The sequence below is a fragment of the Neovison vison genome, chromosome 12 (assembly GCF_020171115.1).
Source record: "Neovison vison isolate M4711 chromosome 12, ASM_NN_V1, whole genome shotgun sequence".
Taxonomy (NCBI): domain Eukaryota; kingdom Metazoa; phylum Chordata; class Mammalia; order Carnivora; family Mustelidae; genus Neogale; species Neogale vison.
This window is the reverse complement of record NC_058102.1, coordinates 124,853,587-124,876,792: the sequence shown is the minus strand read 5'-3', so window position 1 is coordinate 124,876,792 and position 23,206 is coordinate 124,853,587. Positions and strand designations below refer to the sequence as shown.

At 41.8% G+C, this 23,206-nt stretch overlaps 1 protein-coding gene across 1 annotated transcript in view; it reads left to right on the top strand.

The window, feature by feature from the left end:
- Nucleotides 1–2,265: 2,265 nt before the first annotated feature.
- The window catches only part of ST8SIA6 (ST8 alpha-N-acetyl-neuraminide alpha-2,8-sialyltransferase 6), a 149,226-nt gene continuing 128,285 nt past the window's right edge, over nucleotides 2,266–23,206 (top strand). Inside the window, exons 1-2 of the mRNA XM_044227274.1 lie at nucleotides 2,266–2,366; nucleotides 2,828–2,926. Coding sequence (XP_044083209.1) covers nucleotides 2,266–2,366; nucleotides 2,828–2,926 — 200 coding nt within the window. The remainder of the gene's footprint in view (nucleotides 2,367–2,827; nucleotides 2,927–23,206) is intronic.

Sequence of the window (23,206 nt, the reverse complement as noted above, 5' to 3'; positions counted from 1 at the left end):
AGAATTCCCAGTGCAAATTTACACTTGGTTTTCCAATTAAAATGGGCTTTTGTGAGTCCCCTGCTGATAGCCATTGGCTTGATAAAAAGTAACTTCATTTACAACAAGGGTGTTTAGGGAACCCAGTGCAAGACTGACTCTTCTGCTGTTGCCTTGAGCCCAGCTGTGCTGATATATTAAACTTTAGTAAATTAGGTGAAATTGCAGCTTCCTGGCTGATACAATAATGTCCTTTTCTTTTTCTGCAAACCGTCTGCAGTATGAGTTGTCTGCACAATTCTGCTCTAAGAGAAATAAAATTCAGACTATCTCCCAAATCCAGACAACTTTTCATTTTCAAGATAATTGTGCCATATCTACTTGTCTAACAGAATGCCTCACTTTCAGACATGTAGAACTGGGTTGCTTTATTATTTTAACAGCAACTGAATATAGTATTACTTTTTTGTGCCCTACGCAGATAAGCAGCCATATTCCTAAAAATGTTGACCTTATGTAAAAGGAACAACTTTTTCTTTATTGATTAGTACATACTTTAACAGCAGGAGTGAGCTATGGAAGGAAATCATATTTCCAATCACACCCATTTTCAGTTTTTTCCTCCTTCTTCTCTTTAAGGAAAGTGTTAGTTCCTAGGCGTTTCATTCATTGATCAAACATTTATTGATCGACTATTATGTGAAAAGTTCTGGTTTGTTTTCAACTAAATATTTTTAATTAGAGTAAATGCAGGGTTAGCAGAAAGGAACTAGATAGCCCATATTTCTCTTTTGGGTATAAGTTATTTTTTCAGTGACAAAATCCCTGGCAACAGCTTTATCGTTGTTTGGCCGACTTGTTCCCCCAAAGGCTCTGGGGTGGGTCTTTTAGGTCAAGACCTTGTGTCTCCAGAAGACTCCAGGTGAAATACAAATATTTTTGTCGCTTGGGAAAGCTAACTCAATTAAAGACTTTTCAGAGCTTAAGCCCTTCCAAAGTATCTGCGAGATCGTGAAGTCCAGTTGTTCTTTAGGAAAAAGCTCAACTCTGTTAGATCTAATGAGGTCCCATCTAACAGTTATGGGGTTTACGGTTCACTGAGGTTCCTCAAGGGTTGAGTCGGGAGCAAAACTGAGGTTGCACAGCAGGAGACATGCGCAGACGAGGACAGAATCACTTGGGGCAGAAAGAGGACAACCAGACCATATCACAATGCCATAGGGCCATTTTCCAGTATCTAACCAATAACCAACATGATTTAGACCAATGGTCTGCTAAGTTTTTCTGAAAAGGGAAAGATAAATGCTTTAGGCTCCAGGGCCCATATTATCTTTGTCACCACTACTCAACCCTGCTTTGTAAACCCAAAAGCAGGTCCCCCCAGCTACGTACAGCCATGGAGAAGACAAAGGAACCCGCATGGAGGTGTTCCAAAAACACTATTTGCAAAACCAGGCTGGGGCCAACCAGGTGATAGTATGCTAGCCCCTAAAGATATCCTGGCTCCTGGTAAATCCACTCTCTGTGTCTCTGAATCTGCGTTCAAGTAAGAGACGGTTCCTCCTCCCCTTGGGTACCAGGATCTACCCAACGAAACCAAGTCCCTAGCAGCCTTTGCGTGGGGGCGATCCAGCCGAGCGACTACACAGTTTTTAAGAAAGTTTTGAAGTGGTCTCTTTCCTTTCTTCTCTTCCAGCCCTCCGAGTCCTTGCTTTCCACCGCAGGGACGCGGAAGGAGTTGCGGTGTGCTTGGGCGAGCTGCGTGGGCTCCGGGGAAGAGCCCGCGGGCACTCCGGGGAAGGCGAGGGCGCACAAAAGTTGGAGCCCAATCAGCACCGAGTCCAGCTCGCGAGTCCCAACCTTCAGGTGACCCCGCGCGGCGGCGGCGGCGGCGGCGGCGGCGGCGGCGGCGGCGGCGGAGGAGGAGGCAGCGGCGGCGGCGGCGGCGCGGCGACTAAAGCCCGCAGCGGCTCGGAGCGCCTCCGGGAGGAGAGGAGGCGAGCTCGGCGAATCGTCACTGCCACGCCGAGCGCCGAGCTCAGCGGTCCGGGGCTGGGCGCGAGAGGGCGAGAGCCGGCACGCGCCTTCTCCCTTCGCCCCCGGCACACCGCGAGAGCCTGGGCCGGGGCGCCCGGGGTGCGGGCCCGCGCCGCGCGCCGTCGTCGCCCCTCCCCGCCGCGTTTGAACACTGGAGGTGTGCGTGGCCGCGGCGGCGGCGGGAGCGGCGAGTCGGGCCGGCCGGGCTGCGCTTCGCCGGGGCGGCGGCGGTCGTGCGTGGGGCTCAGGATGCGGCCGGGGGGCGCGCTGCTCGCCCTGCTCGCCAGCCTGCTGCTGCTGCTGCTGCTGCGCCTGCTCTGGGGCTCCACCGACCCGCCCGCTCGCTCCAGGTAACCCGCCCGCCCGCCGCGCGCCCCCCGGGGCTCCCCCGCCGCCCGGCCGCCTGCCTCCGGGCCGCCGCTAAGGGAAGCCGACGGGCGGCGGTCGCGCGAGGGCGGGCCGGGAAGGGGGCGTCCGGGAGGCGGGACGGGCCTGGCCCGGGCGACCGAGGGGGCGACGCGGGGACCAGGTGGGCACCGGCTGCGGCGGGGAGGGAGGCGAGGGCTCCGGCGGGCGGTCGCTGCGGAGCGGGACCTGCCGTCGGGTCCCCCCGCCGTCTCCCGAGCTCGCCGTTCTGGTCCGTGGTTCCCCTTCCTTCCCGCCCTAAGCGGCTTCAAACTCCGGGGTCTGGGAGCTGCCGGGGGCGGGGGGGCCGGGCTGCGCGAGGACGCCCGGGCCAGGTGCGAGCGCGCCGCGGCCGCCGAGCCTGTCAGCGACGTGTAACAACTTAGTTTTCTTCCTGGCGGTGCAGGCTCTCGGTGGAGGAGAGCAGGGACGCCACCCGCGGTACCCCCGCCGCGCTGAGGACGCTCCGGAGCCCGGCGACCCAGCTACCGCGCCCCACGAACAGGTACCCGCGGCGCCGGGCGGCGGGCGGGCGGGGACTCGGCGGCCGCGGGGCGCGGGTGGGGCGCGGCTGCAGCCGCAGGGCTCGCCTCGCGCTGTCTGGTTGGGACCGCGCGATTGAGTGCGCTTGGGTGTCCCGAGTGTGCTCTGTTGTGCGTGCGTGTGTGTAACTCCTCACACTGCGTGTGTGTGTGTGTGTGTGTGTGTGTGTGTTTAACTCCTCACACTGCCTCAACCTCCCCTGTAAAGCCTGGATCTCCACGTAGAGGTTCTTGGAACCGAGGGAGACACAACCGCTGCCCTTTGCCAAAATGGGTGCTGAGGCCCCTTCTCCGTCACCTGGTGTTGAAAACCCCGGAGAGAGGCGGCTCAGCCTGTCCGTAGAGGGATTCGGTTGGTTTGCTTTTTGTCTTTATGCTTTACAGGGCACCCGTGTAGAGAGATTCACGTTTGGGAGAATTCTGTGCACAACGTTCAGACTGGTTTTGTCCTTAGTGAATGGAAGCTTAAAACTGTTCTTTTTCACTCACAGGAGTATTTATCCATGTGCAATAATTATTTGGTTTTTATCTTTCTTTCTGATTATAAAAGTAATACATGTTTGTTGCAGAAAGTTAGGTAATATGAGAAATGTATTAAAAAATATTCACTCAGAACTGTACCATCCACAGATCATATTAAGGCTTTGGTGTATATCTTTCCAGTAGTTTTCCCTACCTACATATATTTTAAAAAAATATATTTAAGATTAGACTTTGTGGTCTACTTTTTTTCCTAAAAAACTAGACAAATACGTATCATTAGCTCCCCCCTCCCCACTATTGCTTTTAATTGTTGGATAATTCATCAGATGAACGTGCCATCTGTTTAACTCTTTGTAGCTCTAGACATTTTGACTGTTTCCTGTTTGCTTTTTCTTTGCTGTTAATAATTCTATTAAGTGTATTCTTGTATGTAAATCCTTATCTTCGTATTAAATGAATTCTCCAGGATGGAATGATAGAAGTCATATTATTAGGTTGAAGAGTATATACATTGTTGGTTCCAAACACGTATGGCCAGTTACATCCTGGAAGAGTTGGTTCAATTTGCATTTTCACCAGAAGAATGTACCGTTCCGTGCCTCAGCAACGCTATTCTTACCTCAATTTTGTGTACTGTCTCTTTTCCTCTGCCTATCTTTTGTGAATGCTTTTTTCTACGTTTCCTTCTGTACATTCTTGGCTTTTGGACCTTCTAAATCTTTCTGATTGAGCAACCCCAGGGCTCCTGTGTAGCATAGTCATAATAAGGGTCTGGGGGAGCCTGGAAGAAATCTTGAAGTGCAGGAACAGTCTCCCACAGCCCTCCTATTAGGATTTTATAACATGTTAGAGGTACTAAGAAATCCTAGAGTAACAAAACTTTTGATAAAAATAGTGGCCTCTGGTTTGTATACTATAGATAGCATAGCTTTCCAGTGATCTGGGGAGCATTCCATTTTTTTTTTTTTGCAAGCCTTGGTACTGTTTGTTATTCATTTTGGCATTGCCCCTTGGGGAAATTTTGAAAGAATGTACTAATTGAATTACCCGGTTCTAGGCCTTTTTTGAGGTAATTCTTTGATGAATTTTTTAGCTTCTTTTGGCATACTTCTTTTCTATTTTGCATGCTTCTTGAGCTACTATAGGTAATTCCTATGTTTTTCTGAATCTGATTCAAAGGCTTTTTAAATACTATTCTGTCATGTTTTTAAAAACCTGTCTAATTTATTTTATATGCCTTTTATCATTTATGATTTTAATTATTTATGTAGCAGGGATACAAATTTTAATCTGTACTACTTGATTATGGAGATAAATTAGAATTTCTTTTATTTTTTTTAAAGATTTTTTATTTACTTATTTGACAGACAGAGGTCACAAGTAGGCAGAGAGGCAGGCAGAGAGAGGAGGAAGCAGGCTCCCCGTTGAGCAGAGAGCCTGATGCGGGACTCGATCCCAGGACCCTGGTATCATGACCTGAGCCAAAGGCAGAGGCTTTAACCCACTGAGCCACCCGGGAACCCCTATAATTTCTTTTAAAGATTTATTTATTTATTTTAGAGAAAGAGAGCATGAGCAGGAGGGGCACAGGGTGAGGCAAAAAGATTCTCAAGCAGACTCCCCACTGAGCTCAGAGCCTGAAGGGGGCTCGATCCCAGAACCGTGAGATCAGGACCTGAGCCAAAGCCAAGAGTTGGACGCTTAACTGACAACCCAGGCACCCCGAGAAATTAAAATTTCTTAATTTTTCTGTAGCTGATCTGATCTTTCCTTCATGAGCCCCACACTGTAGGTAATAGGTAAAAGTAATAATAGTAATGCTAATAGCAGTAAAGAGAGCTGACACTTAGTGAATGTTTTAATGGGCCAGATTGATCTAGGCACTTTATATTTTTAACTCTCTTAACCCTTAAAAACTACTGAGAGAAACTATGATTTTCTTCATTTCATAGTTGGGGAAACTGAGGCACAGAGAGAGAAAGTAAATTTCCCAGAGTTATAAGGTTGGCAAATTGTGGATCCAGGAGTCAGAACTAGGCCATGTGGATACAGAATCCCACACTCTATTTTTTTTAAAGATTTTATTTATTTATTTGACAGACAGAGATCACAAGTAGGCAGAGAGGCAGCAGAGAGAGAGGGAGGAAGGAGGCTCCCCGCTGAGCAGAGATCCTGATGCGGGGCTTGATCCCAGGACCCTGAGATCATCACCTGAGCCGAAGGCAGAGGCTTTAACCCACTGAGCCACCCATGTGCCTCGGAATCCCACACTCTGAATGGCCCTGCTTTGTAACCTTTCTGAGGTGCTGGGCAAGACGGGGTGTGTGTGTATGTCTCCAGGTGAAAGCTTAGTCCGATGTGACAATATAAGCAACTCTTTCTGGCAATATGTATTCTTTCTGGAAGCAAATGCTCCATCTGCCATATTTTTTTCATCATTTCTTTTTACTTAAAGATGACACCCAGATACAAGGAGGAGGTGGGCTTAGATGATGTGTTAGTAGGGTTAAGAGTTGGGGTTCATGATCATGGTAACCTTTGACTCCTTTAATTTCCAGAGTGATATTGTCCATTTTCTACCTGTTGGCTGGGTACCACCCAACTGATATCCAGTTAGGAAATTGCAGTTTGTGGCTTATTCTTTTTCTTCAGGTATTCTACCTTATTGGTCCCCCAACTCTATCTTCCTCATGAGCTCCCACCTGGTGCTACCTTTCTGGGATCTAGTGAAGATTCTCTCTTAGTCCTCTCCTGTGTTGTTACTTTGCAACATTTGCTCTGAGGCTGTCTCACCCAGGTCTGGCTCACCAGATCCACAACCAGTCTCCCAGCTATTTCTGGGACCTGTCTAAACATATAAGAATGGAGGCTGGTTCGGGAAATTAAATAGAGGTCCTCCCTCTACTTGCACTGTGAAGTACATGTGACCCTATTCTAAGTTAATTTCAGGATGGGAGGCTGTCCAAGAAGCGATCTCTTTTCAGAGTCCAAGGTGGGGGAGGAGGCCAATTTCCATCTACTCTTGTGGTTATCCTTATCTTTCTGTCCCCAAGACAGAGCTCTCTTCTTTCCACCTCTGGTCCCAGTTGGGAATGTGCAGTCTACCCCAGTCCCTCATATTTTCTTTTATCCTGACTCAAACCTCCAGGTTGAATTCAAACCGAAGTCTTAATGGTAATTTGTGGAGACCAGGTTTGAAAAGATTGAGAAAGCTCCAAGAGCTGTTTCTTCCAAATAAGGTGGTTAATGTGCTCAAGTGGGAGAATGAGAAGAATCTGGAATTCTTTTCTTGAGGCCATAGCATACCTAAACTGAATATCACCTTATCCTTTCTCTTTGCATTTTTTGAGTAACAAGTCTTCATCGCTCCAGAATTCCCCAAAGGATGCTTTAAAATGGCAGAGGGAAAAGTCATGTCAAAGTCAGAAGACAAAAGAGAAAAACTTAATAATAATTTTCAAAATATAATTCCATTACAATGGATGCTTTCTTTTTCTAATAAGTTTTGTCAAAGTTTGTTCTAAGTTTGTTTTTCATACAACCAGCTCCTGGATTTATTTCTCAATTTTGGCACGTTTTCCTTGTTGTTACTTCATTTGTGCTACCTTTATCTTTTAAAAATCATTCCTTTCTTCCAACTTAATGCCTTGAAGTGAATGCTTTATTTATTTTTCTGTTTTTCTTTGTAAGAGAATGTTTACTACTATGAATTTTCCTTTGAATGCAGCTTTGGGTCTGTTCCTTAAGTTTGGATACATAGTGTTTTGATTTTCAAAAATATATTCTAAACTGTTTATAATTACAATAATTTTTAAAAGATTTTATTAATTTTTTTTAAGTATACCCGATGTGGAACTTGAACTCACAATCCTGAAATCAAGAGTTGCATGCTTCACTGCCTGAGCCAGCCAGGTGCCCCTATAATTGCACTAGAATTTTAAACAATTTTTATCTCCATAGTGATTTAGAAGAATACTTAAATTTTCAGGTGGTTGGAATTTTAAAAAATACTAATCAAATATTCTTTCTTTTAATTTCATTTTTTTAAGATTATTTATTTATTTATTTGACAGAGAGAGAGAGAGATCACAAGTAGGCAGAGAGGCAGGCAAAGAGAGAGAGGAGGAAGCAGGCTCCCTGCTGAGCAGAGAGCCCGATGCGGGACTCGATCCCAGGACCCTGAGATCCTGACCTGAGCCGAAGGCAGCGGCTTAACCCACTGAGCCACGCAGGTGCCCTAATTTCATTTTTGATTACAAAATAAATTAGTAGAATCTGCTATAATGTCATAAGTTAGTTCTCAAATACTCAAGAAGTGAGAGACTGGACTATCAGCAGTGTTAATCATGTAGCCAGAGCAAGTCTGTGTAACTAGCTGGCTTGGAATTCCAGGGTCCCTCCACGGAAGTATCTAGGTCCTGGTTGTGACTTAGTGCCTATTAGTGGGGGTGTCCATTCTGACTTTAACATCCATGGTGATGATTCAGGCTCTGTGTCTAGCTCAGATTTCCCAGTGAGCAACAGCTATGCTTTGAATGTTCTGGTACTTACTGCCCATTTCATTGCCCCCTCAGGGATGACTGGACTATGAGTTTTCCAGAGATGTGGGGACCATACTTCTGCTTCTCTGCTTTCTTAGAGAGTTTTACCTGCTATATTCCCGAGTGGGCTGCCTTTCTGTTCCCTGTGACCCTTTATCCCTGCAGTACAACTTTGACTTTTCCTAGTTTGACACCTGGGCTTCCACAAAGGGCAGACATCAAAAGTCAGTTGTGTTACATCCCAACTCATTATTGTGGCAAGTGCTTTATGGCATGTTTTGTAGCAACTTTACTGCATGATTTTTAGATGAGTACAAAGAGAAAGAAAACTACCTGTCACTCAGGGTACAAAAGATGGGTACTACTTGTATTTTCAATAACTTTGTATGTACATATCTGGCAGTTTTGCTATGCTTATTTTGATAGGGGTTAGTAAAACTTTTTTAACTTTTCTTCATGTCATTTGTCTTTCTGCAACATAATTTTTAGAACACGGTATTTGAACTTGTACACCTATCATAATTTAGGCTTAGGTTTTTTTAAAATTTTGATTTATACTTTCATATGAACAACTTTATTTTTTAAAAAGATTTCATTTATTTATTTGAGAGAGAGAGGGAGCATGGGGGGAGGAGGGTCAGAGGGAGAAACAGACTCCCTGCTGAGCAGGGAGCCTGATGTGGGACTCGATCCTGGGACTCCAGGATTATGACCTGAGCCGAAGGCCGTCGCTTACCAGCTGAGCCCAGGTGCCCCATCATATGAACAACTTTATACCTTTGCACATATTCTTGATTGTTCAAATAAATTCTAGAAGTGGAGGGGTAGATCAAAGAATATAGGAAATTTCAAAACGTTCCTATGACTTGTCCAACAAAAACGGTTGTTTCAATTTATTTTCCTGTTAGCAGTGTAAGAGAGTGACCATTGACTCAAACTCCTGACAGTTCTGTGTTTTAGAATTTCTTTTCATTTTTTTAGTTTCACTCTCAGGATGTAATATTTTATTGATGTCTTAATTTCTATTTGTAATGTTGTGCTTAATCTTTAAGATATTTTTAAATTTTACTTTCTGGGTTGGCTCTTCATACTGTTGTCTATCGTTCTATCAAGATCCTCTGTTTTCTGGGGCTCCTGTGTGGCTCACTTGGTTAAGTGTCCAAACTCCTGATTTCCGCTCAGGTTATAATATCGGGGTCCTGAGATTGAGTCCCACCTCGTGCTGCAGGGGCTCTACTGTCAGCCTGCTTGAGAATCTCTCCCTCTGCCCCTCTCCCTGCCTGTGCATGCACATGTGCTGTTTCTCTCTCTCTTTCAAATAAATAAACAAAGTCTTTAAAAAAAGATACTCTATTTTCTTACAGCTATACAAGAGGTTTATGAATATCAAAAGTGTAAAACTTCTCTTTACCATGCATTTAAATTGGTTTTCTAATTTAGTTAACATTTAATTATGTCTGTGGTTATTTAATCTGTGCACGTTTTCAACCTTTCTGTATTCTATCACTTGTATCTACTTTTCTTTCCCAATTCTGTTTCTGAACTGATCAACATAACAGTTCGTTTATTGAAGTATTTGCTGTGCTGAGATAAGTGTACATTTTAAGTACATTTTAAAATATTTAAATATTTAATGGTCCTAGAACTTCTTTCGGCATATAGCAAAAAGGTGGGCTTTTATTAAGTTATTATTATTCTGTCATGTACTTTTGCTTTTGAGAATTTTTTTAAAATTTGAATTAGGTTCTTGCTCACAATCTAGAAATATTGGGTGGGGTGCCTGGGTGGCTCAGTCAGTTAAGCGTCTGTTTTTGGCTCAGGTCATGCTCCCAGGGTCCTGGGATCGAGCCCTGCGTTGGGCTCCCTGCTCAGCTCAGCGGGGCGTCTGCTTGTCTCTTTTCCTCTGCCCTTCCCCCTACTCCTGCTTTCTCTGGAGCTGACTCTCTGTCTCTCAAATAAACAAACAAATAAAATCTTAAACCCCAACAAGTCTAGAAATACTGTTGAGATTTTCTTTTCTGTTGTTCAGTGCTCAATGCCATTGTAAACATTCAGCTTACAATGCCATTGTAATTGAGCCTCTCCCCACTTCTTCAGGTCTTTGTTTCCATTGCGTTCTTGGGCAGCTGGCATAAATCTTGGACATTTTAGCCTTAGAAGATGGACGATAGTGTTTCTGAAACTTGAGATATTTAAGGATCCAATTCTTATTTTTCACATATGGGTACTGAATTATTGCACCATGACTCATTTTTGGGGGGGGAGGTTCTTAGAATTTTTCTAAAATTTCTGTTCGTCTATTTTCTGCCTTTTAGGGCCCTGAAAAACAAATAAGAGTAATCCTAACTTTTACTTTTTCAAAAGTAACCTGTTTGATTTTTTTGCGTTACAGATCCTGAGAGGAATGTTCTTTTCTTTCTTTGCTGCTGTTAAATTTACAGCAATATGTCTTTTCAGTGACCTCTTTTGGTTAACTTTTTCTGTAAGCCTTTTTAATCCACTGGCCCAGTTATTCTATTTTGTTTCTATTTATTCCATTTGGTATCCTATAATGGATTATGTGATGTGTTCCGCACATTCTGGTTGTATTCTGTGAAGTGAATCTTCATTTTGTGTGTGGCCGGTGCTGAACCTCTTCCCATCATTACCTTTCCATGTAAGCGATTTTATTTCTTTTTCCGATTTCAGTTTTTCTCTTTGTCTTTTCCCCCTGCCCTCTGGGATGGCCTCTCAAATCTGTCCTCTACATTTCTGAATGATTTTTCTGTAGTGTCAGTTCTCTGTGTGGCCCTGTCTAAAACAGTACATCTATTCCATTATTATTCTTTACAATTTTTTTCTTGTCTCAGCCTGCATCTTCTCACATCAGTTTATATCTTAGGAAGCTTCTAAGTATGCTTTTAATACACCTCACCCTTCATTTCTGATGGTTTTCTTGGATTTATTTTATGGAGAACACAAAGCAAATGCCTTCTAAAGATTTCTTCTGCTGCTTATAGTAAATATTGTTCAAATATAGTAAAAAAAAGTATAATTTTTCCTTACACTTTGAGAACAGTGGTCTGCCAAGTTAGAGAATCTTTTTTCTTTAAGTTTTTATTAAATTCCAGTTATGTAACATGCAGTGTAATACTAGCTTCAGGTGTGCAATTTAGTGATTCAGCACTAATGTACATCACCTGATGGTCAGTGATGTTGAGCATCTTTTCATGTGTCTGTTAGACGTCTGTATGTCTTCTTTGGAAAAAAGTCTATTCATGGCTTCCCTCCATTTTTTTAAATTAACATATAATGTATTATTTGTCCCAGGGGTACAGGTCTGTGAGTCATCAGTCTTATACAATTCGCAGCACTCGCCATAGCACATACCCTCCCCAATGTCCATAACCCAGCCTCCCTATCCCTCCCCCCATACCCCAATCCTCAATTTGTTTCCTGAGATTAGGAGTTTCTTATGGTTTGTCTCCCTCCTTGGTCTCCTCTTGTTTCATTTTTTCCCTCCCTACTCCCTAAAAACCCCATCCACCTCTCAAATTCCTCATATCAGAGAGATCATATGATAATGTCTTTCTCAGATTGACTTATTTTGCTTAGCATAATACCCTCTAGTTCCAATCACGTTGTTGCAAATGGCAAGATTTTGTTTTTTGATGGCTGCATAGTATTCCATTGTATAAACATACATACATATATGTGTGTGTATATATCTCTCTCACATCTTCTTTATCCATTCATCTGTTGATGGAAATCTAAGTTCTTTCCCTAGTTTGGCTATTGTGGACATTGCTGCTATAAACACTGGGGTGCTGGTGCCCCTGTGGATCACTACATTTGTATCTTAAGGGTAAATACCAAATAGTGCAATTGCTGGGTCATAGGGTAGCTCTATTTTCAACTTTCTGAGGAACCTCCATGCTGTTTTCCACAGTGGCTACACCAGTTTGCATTCCCACCAACAGTGTAGTAAGTTTCCCCTTTCTCCGCATCTTCTCCAACCTCTGTAATTTCCTGATTTGTTAATTTTAGCCATTCTGACTGGTATGAGGTGATAGCTCACTGTGCTTTTGTTTTGTATTTCCCTAATGCTGAGTAATATGGAGCACTTTTTCATGTGTCTGTTGGCCATTTGGATGTCTTCTTTGCAGAAATGTCTTCTGTCCATTTCTTGATTGGATTATTTATTCTTTGGGTGTTGAGTTTGATATGTTCTTTCTAGATTTTGGATACTAGCCCTTTATATCATGTGTCATTTGCAAATATCTTCTCCTAGTCTGTCAGTTGTCTTTTGGTTTTGTTGACTGTTTCATTCCTTTTGCAAAAGCTTGTGATCTTGATGAAGTCCCAATAGTTCATTTTTTCCTTGCTTCCCTTGCCTTTGGCCATGTTTCTAGGAAGAAGTTGCTGTGGCTGAGGTTGAAGAGTTTGCTGCCTGTGTTCTCCTCAAGGATTTTGATGGATTCATATCTCACATTGAGGGTTTTTTTAATCCATTTTGAGTCTATTTTTGTGTGTGGTATAAGGAAATGGTCCAGTTACATTCTTCTGCATGTGGCTATCTGATTTTCCCAATACCATTTGTTGAAGAGACTTTTTTCCATTGGACATTCTTTCCTGCTTTATCGAAGATTAGTTGACCATAGAGTTGAGGGCCCATTTCTGGGCTCTCCATTCTGTTTCGTTGATCTGTGTGTCTGTTTCAGTGCCAGTACCATACTGTCTTGATGATTACAGCTTTGTAATAGAGCTTGAAGTCTGGGTTTGTAGTGCATCCCGCTATGGTTTTCTTTTTCAACATTACTCTGGCTATTCGGGTCTTTTCTGGTTCCATATAAATTTTAGGATTATTTGTTCCATTTCTTTGAAAAACATTGATAGTGTTTTGATAGGGATTGAATTAAATGTGTAGATTGCTTTATGTAGCATAGATATTTTCACAATATTTGTTCTTCCGCTCCCTGAGCATGGAACATTTTTCCATTTCTTGTGTCTTCCTCAATTTCTTTCATGAGTACTTTCTAGTTTTCTGAGTACAGATTCTTTGCCTCTTTGGTTACGTTTATTCCTGGGTATTTTACGGTTTTGGGTGCAATTGCAAAGGGGATCGACTCCTTAATTTCTCTTTCTTTTGTCTTGCTGTTGGTGTATAGGAATGCAACTGATTTCTGAGCATTGATTTTATATCCCGACACTTTATTGATTTCCTGTATGAGCTCTAGGAGTTTTGGAGTGGAGTCTTTTGGGTTTTCCATATACAGTATCATATCATCTGCAAAGAGTGAGAGTTTGACTTTTCTTGGCAGGTTTGGATGCCTTTTATTTCTTTTTGTTGTCTGATTGTTGTATCTCCATTTTTTAAATGGGTTTTGGGGTTTTGAGGTTTTTTTTTTTTTTAAAAAGATTTTATATTTTTATTTGACAGGCACACACACAGAGCATGTAAGTGCACAAGCAGGGGGAATGGCAGGCAGAGGGAAATGGAGAAGCAGGCTTCCTACTGAGCAGAGAGCCTGATGGAGGCCTTGATCCCAGGATCCTGGGATCTTGACCTGAGCTGAAGGCAGATGATTAACATACTGAGCCACCCAGGTGCCCCAGAGTGTTTAGTTTTATAAGTTCTTTATATAGTTCGAATATTAACCCTTTATCACATATATCATTTGCAAATATTTCTCTCATTCCATGGGTTGCCTTTTAGTTTTGGTGATTATTTTCTTCATTGTGTAGAAGCTTTTTATTTTGTTGTAGTTCTAATGGTTTATTTTTTATTTTGCTTCCCTTGCCTCAGGAAAGATATCTAATAAAAATTTGCTACAGCCAGTGTTAGAGAGGTTACTGCCTATGTTCTCTCCTCTAGGGTTTTAATAGTTTCATGTTTCACATTTATGTCTTTATTTTGAATTTATTAAGAAAGTAGTCCAGTTTCATTCTTTTGCATATTGCTATCCAGTCTTCCCATCTTTTTCCCATCGTGTATTCTTTCCTGCTTTGTCAAAGATTAATTGACTATGTAGGTGTGAGTTCATTTCTGGGTTTTCTATTCTGTTCTCTTGATCTGTGTGTCTATTTTTTTATGACAATACTGTACTGTTTTGGTCACTACAGCTTTGTAACATAACTTGATGTCTGTATTTATGATGCCTCTAGCTTTGCTTTTCTTTTTCAAAGTTGCTTTGTCTATTCAGTGTCTTTGTACATACAAATTTTGTTCTAGTTCTGTGAAAAATGCTGTTAGTATTTTGATAGAATTTGCATTAAATGTATAGATTGCTTTGGGTAGTATAGATATTTTAACAGTATTTGTTCTCCTGATCCATGAACATGGGATGTCTTTCCATTTCTTTGCATCCTCTTTAGTTTCTTTCATCAGTGTTTTATGGTTTTTCAGAGTATAGATCTTTCACCTCTTTGGTTACGTTTATTGCTATGTATCTTACGGGTTTTGGTGCAATTATAAATGGGATCAATTACTTAATTTATCTTTGTGCTGCTTCATAATTCGTGTGTAGAAATGGAGCAGATTTCTGTACATTGATTTTGTATCCTGCAACTTCACTGAATTTGTGTATCAGTTCTAGCAATTTTTTGATGGAGTCGTTCAGGTTCTCTGCCTGTGGTATCATGTCATCTGCAAATAGTGAAAATTTTGTTTCTGCCTTGCCAATTTGGATGCCTTTTATTTCTTTTCTGTTGTCTGATTGCTGTGGCTGGGACTTAGAGTACTATGTTAAATAATGGGTGAGAGTGGACATTCCTGCTTTGTTTCTGACCATAGAGGAAAAGCCCTCAGTTTTTTTCCCATTGAAGATGATATTAGCTCTGAGTTTTTCTTATATTGATTATATTGTGGTATGTTCCCTATAAACCTACTTTGTTGAGATTTCTTATCATGAATGGACATTGTACTTCTTTTTTTTTTTAAAGATTTTATTTATTTATTTGACAGAGAGAGATCACAAGTAGGCAGAGAGGCAGGCAGAGAGAGAGGAGGAAGCAGGCTCCCCGCTGAGCAGAGAGCCCGATGTGGGGCTCGATAGGACATTGTACTTCTTTTAAATATTTTTTTTCTGTATCTCGTGAGAGGATCATATCGTTCTTATCATTATTTTATTAATGTGGTATGTCACGTTGATTGATTTATGAATATTGAACCATACTTGCAACCCAGGAATAAATCCCATTTGACCATGGTGAATGATTCTTTTAATGTCTTCCTGGATTCAGTTTGCTAGTATTTACTGAGAATTTTTGCATTCATTTTTATTAGGGATATTGGCCTGTAGTTTTCTTTTTTTAGTAAAGTCTCTGCCTGGCTTTGGTATCAGGGTAATGTTGGCATCAGAGAATGGATTTGGAAGTTTTCCTTCCTTTTCTGTTTTTTTGTTTGTTTGTTTGTTTTTGAATAGCTAAAGAAGAATAGGTATTAACTTTTCTTTAAATATTTGGTAGAATTTTCTGGTGAAGACATGTGGCCTTGGACTTCTGTTTATTGGGAGTTTTTTTTTTATTATTGATTCAATTTCTTTGCTGGTTATCAGTCTGTTCTATTTCATCTTATTTCAGTTTTGGTAATTTTTATGCTTCTGGACATTTGTTCATTTCTTCCAGTTTGTGTAGTTTGTTGGCATATAGTTTTTCATAATCTCTGATAATTGTATTTCTGTTGTGTCAGTGATATTTCTCCTCTCTCATTTGTGATTTTATTTATTTGGGTCCTTTGTCTTTTCTTTTCTTCCTTCTTCTTCTTCTTACTCTTCTTCTTCTTTGAGAGAGAGAAAGAGAGAGAGAATGTCAGTGGGAGAGGGGCAGACAGCAAGGGAGAGAAGAGTGAGGGAGAGGGAAAATCTTAAGCAAGATTCATGCCCAGAATGGAGCCCAACGTGGGGCTCAGTTATGGCCCTGTGATCATGACTTGAGCTGAAACCAAGAGTCAGATCTTTAACCAACTGAGCCACCCAGGCACTGTGATCTCCTTTCTTTTTGATAAGTCTGGTTATGAATTTATCAATCTTATTAATTTTTTCAAAGAACCAGCTCCTGCTTTCATTGATCTGTTCTACAGGGTTTTTTTAAGTTTCTATATCATTTATTTCTGCTCTGATCTTCATTATTTCCTTCTACTTGTTTTAGGCTTTACTTGCTTTTTTGTTTTGTTTTGTTTATTATTATTATTGTTATTTTTAAAATTTTTAGTTTCTTTAGGTGTAAAGTTAGATTGTTTAAGATTTTTCTTGCTTCTTAGGTAGACCTGTATTGCAATATACTTCCATCTTGGGACCACTTTTGCTGTATCCCAAAGGTTTTGAACTGTTGTGTTTCCATTTTCTTTTGTTGCCCTGTATTAAAATTTTTTTTAAAAATTCTTATTCTTTTCTTTTAGAGAAAGAGTGCATGTGAATCACAGGAGTGGGGGAGGGAGAGAGGGAGAGAGAGTAGCTTATGCAGGCTTCATGCCCAGCATGAGCCCAACCTCATGACCCTGAGCTCATGACATGAGCTGAAATCAAGAGTCAGATTTAGCCTACTGAGCCACCCAGGTGCCCCCTCTATGTATTTAAAAAAAATTTTTTTTATTTAATAGAGAGACAGTGAGAGAGGGAATACAAGCAGGGGGAGTGGGCCCTTCTATGTATTTTTAAATTTCTTCTTTGACTTCTTGTTTGACTCATTCATTGTTTAGTAGCATGTTATTTAACCTCCATGTATTTGTGGTCTTCCCAAATTTTTTCTGCTAGTTGACTTCAGGTTTCATAGCTTTGTGGTCAGAAAAGATGCGTGGTATGATCTCAGTGTTTTTATCTTTGTTGAGGCTTGGTTATGACCTATTATGCGATCTTTTCTGGAGAATGTCCCATGTGCACTTGAAAAGAATTTATACTCTGCTGTTTTAAGATGGAATGTTCTGAATATATCTGTTAAGTCCATCTGACCCAGTTTGTGATTCAAAGCCACTGTTCCTTGTTGATTTTCTGTTTAGATGGTCTGTTTATTGATGTAAGTGGGATGTTAAAGTCCCCTACTATCATTGTATTATTATCAATTAGTTTCTTTATGTTTGCTATTATTTAATATATTTGTGTGCTCCCCTGTTGGGTACATAAATAATTATAACTATTAGACCTTCTTGTTGGATTGTCCCCTGTATTATGAAATAGTACCCTTCTTTGTTTCTTGTTACAGTCTTTGTTTTAAAGTCTATTTTTGTCTGATGTAAGTCTTGCTACTCTGGCTTTCTATTCAAATCCATTTTCATGCTAAGTGTTTCTCCATCCTCTTACTTTCAATCTGCAGGTGTCTTTAGGTCTAAAATGCATCTGTTGTTGGCAGCATATAGATGAGTCTTGTTTTCTGTGCATTCTGATACCCTGTGTCTTTGATTGGAGCATTTTGTCCACTTATATTCAGAGTAATTATTGATACATATTTCTTTTCATTTTATTTCTTGTTTTGTCATTGTTTCCAAAGATTTTCTCTGATTCTTTCTTGTCTTTGTCACTTTTGATCTTTCCATTCCACTCAAAGAGTCCTCTTTGATATTTCTTGTTGGTCTGATTTAGTTGTCAGGAACTCCTTTAGTTCTGTTTGGGAAACTCTCTCTCTCTCATATTCTGAATGATAACCTTGCTGGACAGAGTATTCTTGGTTGTAGATTTTTCCTTTTCAGCATTTTGAATATATCATGCTTGCCAAGTTTCTGTTGAGAAGTCTCCAGCTAGCCTTTTGGGTTTTCCTTTGTCAGTTAAGGACTTATTTTGTCTTGGTGTTTCCTTAAAAAAAAAGAGTTATTTATTTCAGAGAGAGAGAGAGAGTGAGGAGGGGTGAGGGAGGGGTGAGGGAGAGGGGCAGTGGGAGAGAGAGAAAGCATATCCTGAAGCAGATTCCCTGCTGAGTACAGAGTCTGACATGGGGCTTGATCCCACGACCCTGAGACCATGACCTGAGCTGAAACCAAGAGTTGGATGCTCCATTTCTTTGGAAAAAATCGATGGGATTTTGATAAGGATTGTATTAAATGTGTAGACTGCTTTAGGTAGCATAGACATTTTGTTCTTCCAATCCATGAGTGTGGAACATTTTTCCATTTCTTTGTGCCTTCCTCAATTTCTTTCATGAGTACTTTCTAGTTTTCTGAGTACAGATTCTTTGTCTCTTTGTTTAGGTTTATTCCTAGGTATCTTATGGTTTGGGGTCCAATTGTAAATGGGATTGACTCCTTAATTTCTCTTTCTTCTGTCTTGTTGGTGTAAAGAAATGCAACTGATTTCTGTGCATTGATTTTATATCCTGACACTTTACTGAATTCATGTATAAGTTCTAGCAGATTTGGAGTGGAGTTTTTGGGTTTTCCACATAAAGTACCGTATCATCTACAAAGAGTGGTCGTTTGACTTCTTTGCCAATTTGGATGCCTTTAATTTCTTCTTGTTGTCTGATTGCTGAGGCTAGGACTTCTAGTACTATGTTGAATAGCAGTGGTGATAATGGACATCCCTGTCATGTTCCTGACCTTAGAGGAAAAGCTCTCAGTTTTTCTCCATTGAGATGATATTCGCTGTGGTTTTTTCATAGATGGTTTTGATGATATTGAGTTATGTACCCTCTATCCCTACACTTTGAAGAGTTTTGATCAGGAAAGGATACTGTACTTTGTCAAATGCTTTTTCAGCATCTATTGATAGTATCATATGGTTCTTGTTGTTTCTTTTATTAATGTATTGTATCACACTGATTGATTTGCAGTTGTTGAACCAACCTTGCAGTCCTGGGATAAATCCCAGGTCCTGGTGAATAATCCTTTTAATGTACTGTTGAATCCTATTGGCTAGTATTTTGGTGAGAATTTTCGCATCTGTGTTCATCAAGGATATTGGTCTGTAATTCTCTTTTTTGACTGAATCTTTGGTTTTGGTATCAAGGTAATGCTGGCCTAATAAAATGAGTTTGGACGTCTTCCTTCCTTTTCTATTTTTTGGAACAGTTTTAGGAGAATGGGAATTAATTCTTCTTTAAATTCTTCTTTAAATGTTTGGTAGAATTCCCCTGGGAAGCCATCTGGCCCTGGGCTCTTGCTTGTTGGGAGATTTTTGATGACCGCTTCAATCTCCTTACCGGTTATGGGTCTGTTCAGGTTTTCTATTTCTTCCTGGTTCAGTTTTGGTAGTTTATATGATCTCTAGGAATGCATCCGTTTCTTCCAGATTGTCAAATTTGCTGGTGTATAGTTGCTTATAATATGTTCTTATAATTGTTTATATTTCTTTGGTGTTGGTTGTGATCTCTCCTCTTTCATTCATGATTTTATTTATCTGGCAAGAGTTGGATGCTTAACTCACTGTGCCACCCAGGCATCCCTGTCTTGCTGCTTTAAGATTTTTTTTTATCATAATATTTTGCAAATTTAATTACAATATGGCTTGGTGTTGGCCTGCTTTTGTTGAGTGTTGCCTGTGGCTCCTCAGGATGTCTGTTTTCTTTCCTAGATTAGGGAAGTTTTCAGCTATTCTTTCCTCACATAGATTTTCTGTCCCTTTTTCTCTCTTCTTCTTCTTCTGGGATTTCTATGATATGAATGTTATTATGCTTGATGGAGTCACCAAGTTCCCTAAGTCTAGTCTCACTTTCTGTAATCTTCTCTCTCTTATTCAGCTTCATTATTTTCAATCATTTTGTCTTCTAGGTTACAAATTCATTACTTTGCTTCTTCCATCTTCTGTTCATTGCATCAAACCTGTTTCCAATCTCATTTATTGCATTCTTCATTTCTGGTTGATTTTTTTCTAACTCTTATTTCTTTGGTAAGGGTCTCCTTGTTTCCTCAAGCCCAGTGAGTATTCTTATAATTGTTGCTTTAAATTCTTCATCAGGCATATTACTTCTATCTGTTTCACTTCAGTCTCTGTCCGTGGCCTTATCTTTTTCTTTCATTTGGGATGCATTCTTCTGTCTTGGTGTTTTGTCTAAGTCTCTGCCTTCTTCTCTGTGTTAGAAAAGCAAGTTATGTTTTTTGTTGCTAAAAGTAGTGGCTTTATGAAGAGGAGGTCATAAAATGTCCTGCGCCTGGTGGTTCAGGGGCATCTCTGGTGCGTTCTGTGTGTTCTGCTGTTGTGTTCTGGCTGTTCTGTCCTTCAGGCCAGTCATCTGCAGAGGCTCTCCTGGCCTGCCGTGGGCAGTGTTTTGTCCTTGGCCTGAGTGTGGTGAGTATTAGTTAGGCATGCTCTGGTCTGCTTGTGAAATGATACCTGATGCTACTTCTACTAGAACTGAGGCCCTGAAGAAAGAACTCTCTGGTCAGGAGACATGGTGCGGGATTGGATTTCTGCTGCTCTTCTGGGAAAGGGGCCTTCCACACTGGGACTGAGGCAACCTTGACTGAGAAGGGCAGTCCTGCCAGAGTGCGAGGATGTACGGTTGGGTTTAAGCAAGTTAGGCAGTCAGGGTTTGCACTGTGCTGTTTCCCGCAGGTGGCTCTGTGTTTCTGCGGAGGGGCAGGTGAGGGAAACAGTGCCAGTTAGCTCCTTTGTTGTCTCCCAGGGATGATCTCCGAAACAAGTTTATTATCTTCCACTGTGTTCCCTAGGCATTCTTCAGATCACTGTTTCCATGCCGTCTGTACCCCTCACCCCATCCCACAGATGTTTGCCTGACTTCTCCCACGGAGCAGTGCAGCGTCCTCCAGGCTCTGTCCCAGCCAAGCCTGTTGACCTTTACAACCTAGGCTTTAAGATGCACTGGTTGCAAGAACTCATGAAATTCAGGCCTTGTCATTTTCTCCCCCACCTACGGCTTTGGGGAAATGTTCTCCTTGTACGTTCCCCTTTGTGCATCTCTCTCTTTCCATTATCCATGACAATGGCTCCTTCCCCTCTGCAAAACATATTATCCATTACTCTCCTAAACCACGTCTCCACACTTCTACCTTCTTCATGTGGCGTCTTCTCTCCCTTTAGTTGTGGCCTTTGTTCTGTCAGACTGTAGGCCGATTTCTGGGGTATTCAGAATGTCTTGATAGTTACTAGTTGTGTTCGTGGGACGAGGTGAGCTTAGGGTCTTTCTACTCTGCTCCCATCTTCCAGGTGTAGGTGTTAGTTGGGCAGTTAGGTAGTAGGGCCAGGGTCCCCAGCAAGAAAATATGGAGTCAGGACAGTTAAGAGAAAATAGCACCGACATCCTTTTCTGGAGTGTAGACAGGAGCACACTGACATTCTGCTTTTCAGCCCTTGCAGAAATGACTTTTGCAAAACATCCTAAAATAAGACAATTAACTACAAAGCATTTGTAGTTGCCCCCTATCACGGGCAGGAGCAGTTAAGACATAAGCCCCTAGATGTTAGCAAAAAAGGACTGTCACAGAGATTGTAGCCTAAGAGGTAGACAGATATGTGACCACACCCCTGATTGGCACAACTCAGCACACCCTGATTGCTGAAGATAGTTCCACAAAAGAGTTCATAAAATCTCCTAAACTTAGACATCTTGAGACCAACCCTCTCAGGCCCCCCTCCCTCTCCAGGAGCCTTGTACTCTTGCTCAATAAACTTCACCTTGCTGTCCACTGCTCTTTGTCTGGTCTACCCCTTCATTCTTCGAAGTGGCATGACCAAGAACCGTGGGCACTAAGGGGACAAAATCCTGTAACATGGAGTGATCCAGTTAGAGAATTTTTTAACATGTTTTATGTGTTTTTAATCTTTTTTTAGGCTTCTTTTAAGCTTAGACACCTCTAAAGGAGGAGGCCTCTCTCTAGCCTTGTGCACATCAGACACTCTTTGTGGCTCCCACCAGGGGCTGAAATGTTCCCCTTCTTAGAGCACACACCAGAGGAGAGGCTGAGCTATGAAGCCCATCAACAAATACCTGAATTTCTAAAATTGAATTTAAAAAATTGTGGTGAACTATAGGTAACATAAACTTTACTAATTTGAGTTTGTAAAGACCAGACCTCAAATCTATCTCTTGCTTCCACATGTCGATCTCATGGATTGCCAAAAAGGCCATGTATTTTTGGGTTGTCCGATTCAGCCAACTGAATGACTTGGTGACTGGCAAAAGTCACCTGAAACCCAGGGCTGGGGCCCTGGGGCTCTCCCCATAGCTGCTGCCCCCTTTATATCCCAGGGCATGAGGACCGATGTCCTTTCGTGCCCTCTCACCTTCCCTCAGTGTTTTATAATATAATATAGCATAACATCACATCACATACTCTGCATAGATAGAATCTCAGGAGAATGCAAAAATGGAGCCATGAATGGGGAGTTGGCTCAGCAGCACCCAGACAGCCTCTGCTGCTTCAGGAAGCAGGTCCCTTCTGTGTGGGGACAACCATCTGACTTTCTGGTTGGGGCAGGTGCTTCCTTCTCAGGTAAAGACAGGCAGACAGTGGGAGGAAGGTCAAAGCCACCCTAATTTTTTTTTTTCTCCCTGGGCCCCACTGCTTCATCAGCTGCTGGTAATTTCTCCATGGGGTTCCATATGCCCTTCCAGATGCTTTGCATCTGAAGCGTTTTTGAAGCCGTCATCTGTCGCCATCTAAATGTGTGGTTGTCGTCTCGTGTAGACTTGTGTGCTTTCATGAGAATGTGAATAGTCTGGAAGGGAGAGAACCAGGTGGTGTTGTCTCTCTACTGTCTTATACTGAAAGTTGTAATCATGTTTCATTGGACATTTTCTTGTTGTCTGTATTCACAATGGGATCATAATTGTGAGCTCTGGAAATTCAAGAGGAGTGTGAACTAGAGCTTGTAAAAGGGAGGCATAGCTAAGCATAACTCTGCAATGGTGGCTTTTCTCTCTCTTTTACCCCTTCCTCTCCACCCCACCCTCCAAATACATGAAGGCTATCGAACTGTATTTTTGAGGACAATATATTTCACTTCGGTATCTTTCCTCCTTTGCTTTTAGGAGTAAGGATACTGTACGTGTCCTGATTTTAAACATTCAGTACGCTTTAAAGTTGCTTTGAGTCTGGTTTCTGAAATAATTTGAAGTGAGGTTTTAAATCTTGCACTCTGCCTCTTTTTTCTACTTCCTCATCCTGCCTCATCCTGTCTTCATTGGAGCGCTCCTTTCTCAGGCTTGTAGGGAGTTCTCTGCCCACTGTGATGGGGATCACCGGGGTCCTGGTTTTCCCGAGGTCCGGTGAGAGCGGCAGGACACACTTCTGGGGGGCGGGGAGCAGTCCCAGACATGGGCTGCAGGCCCTGCTGGGTTCCCGTGGGTTCTCGG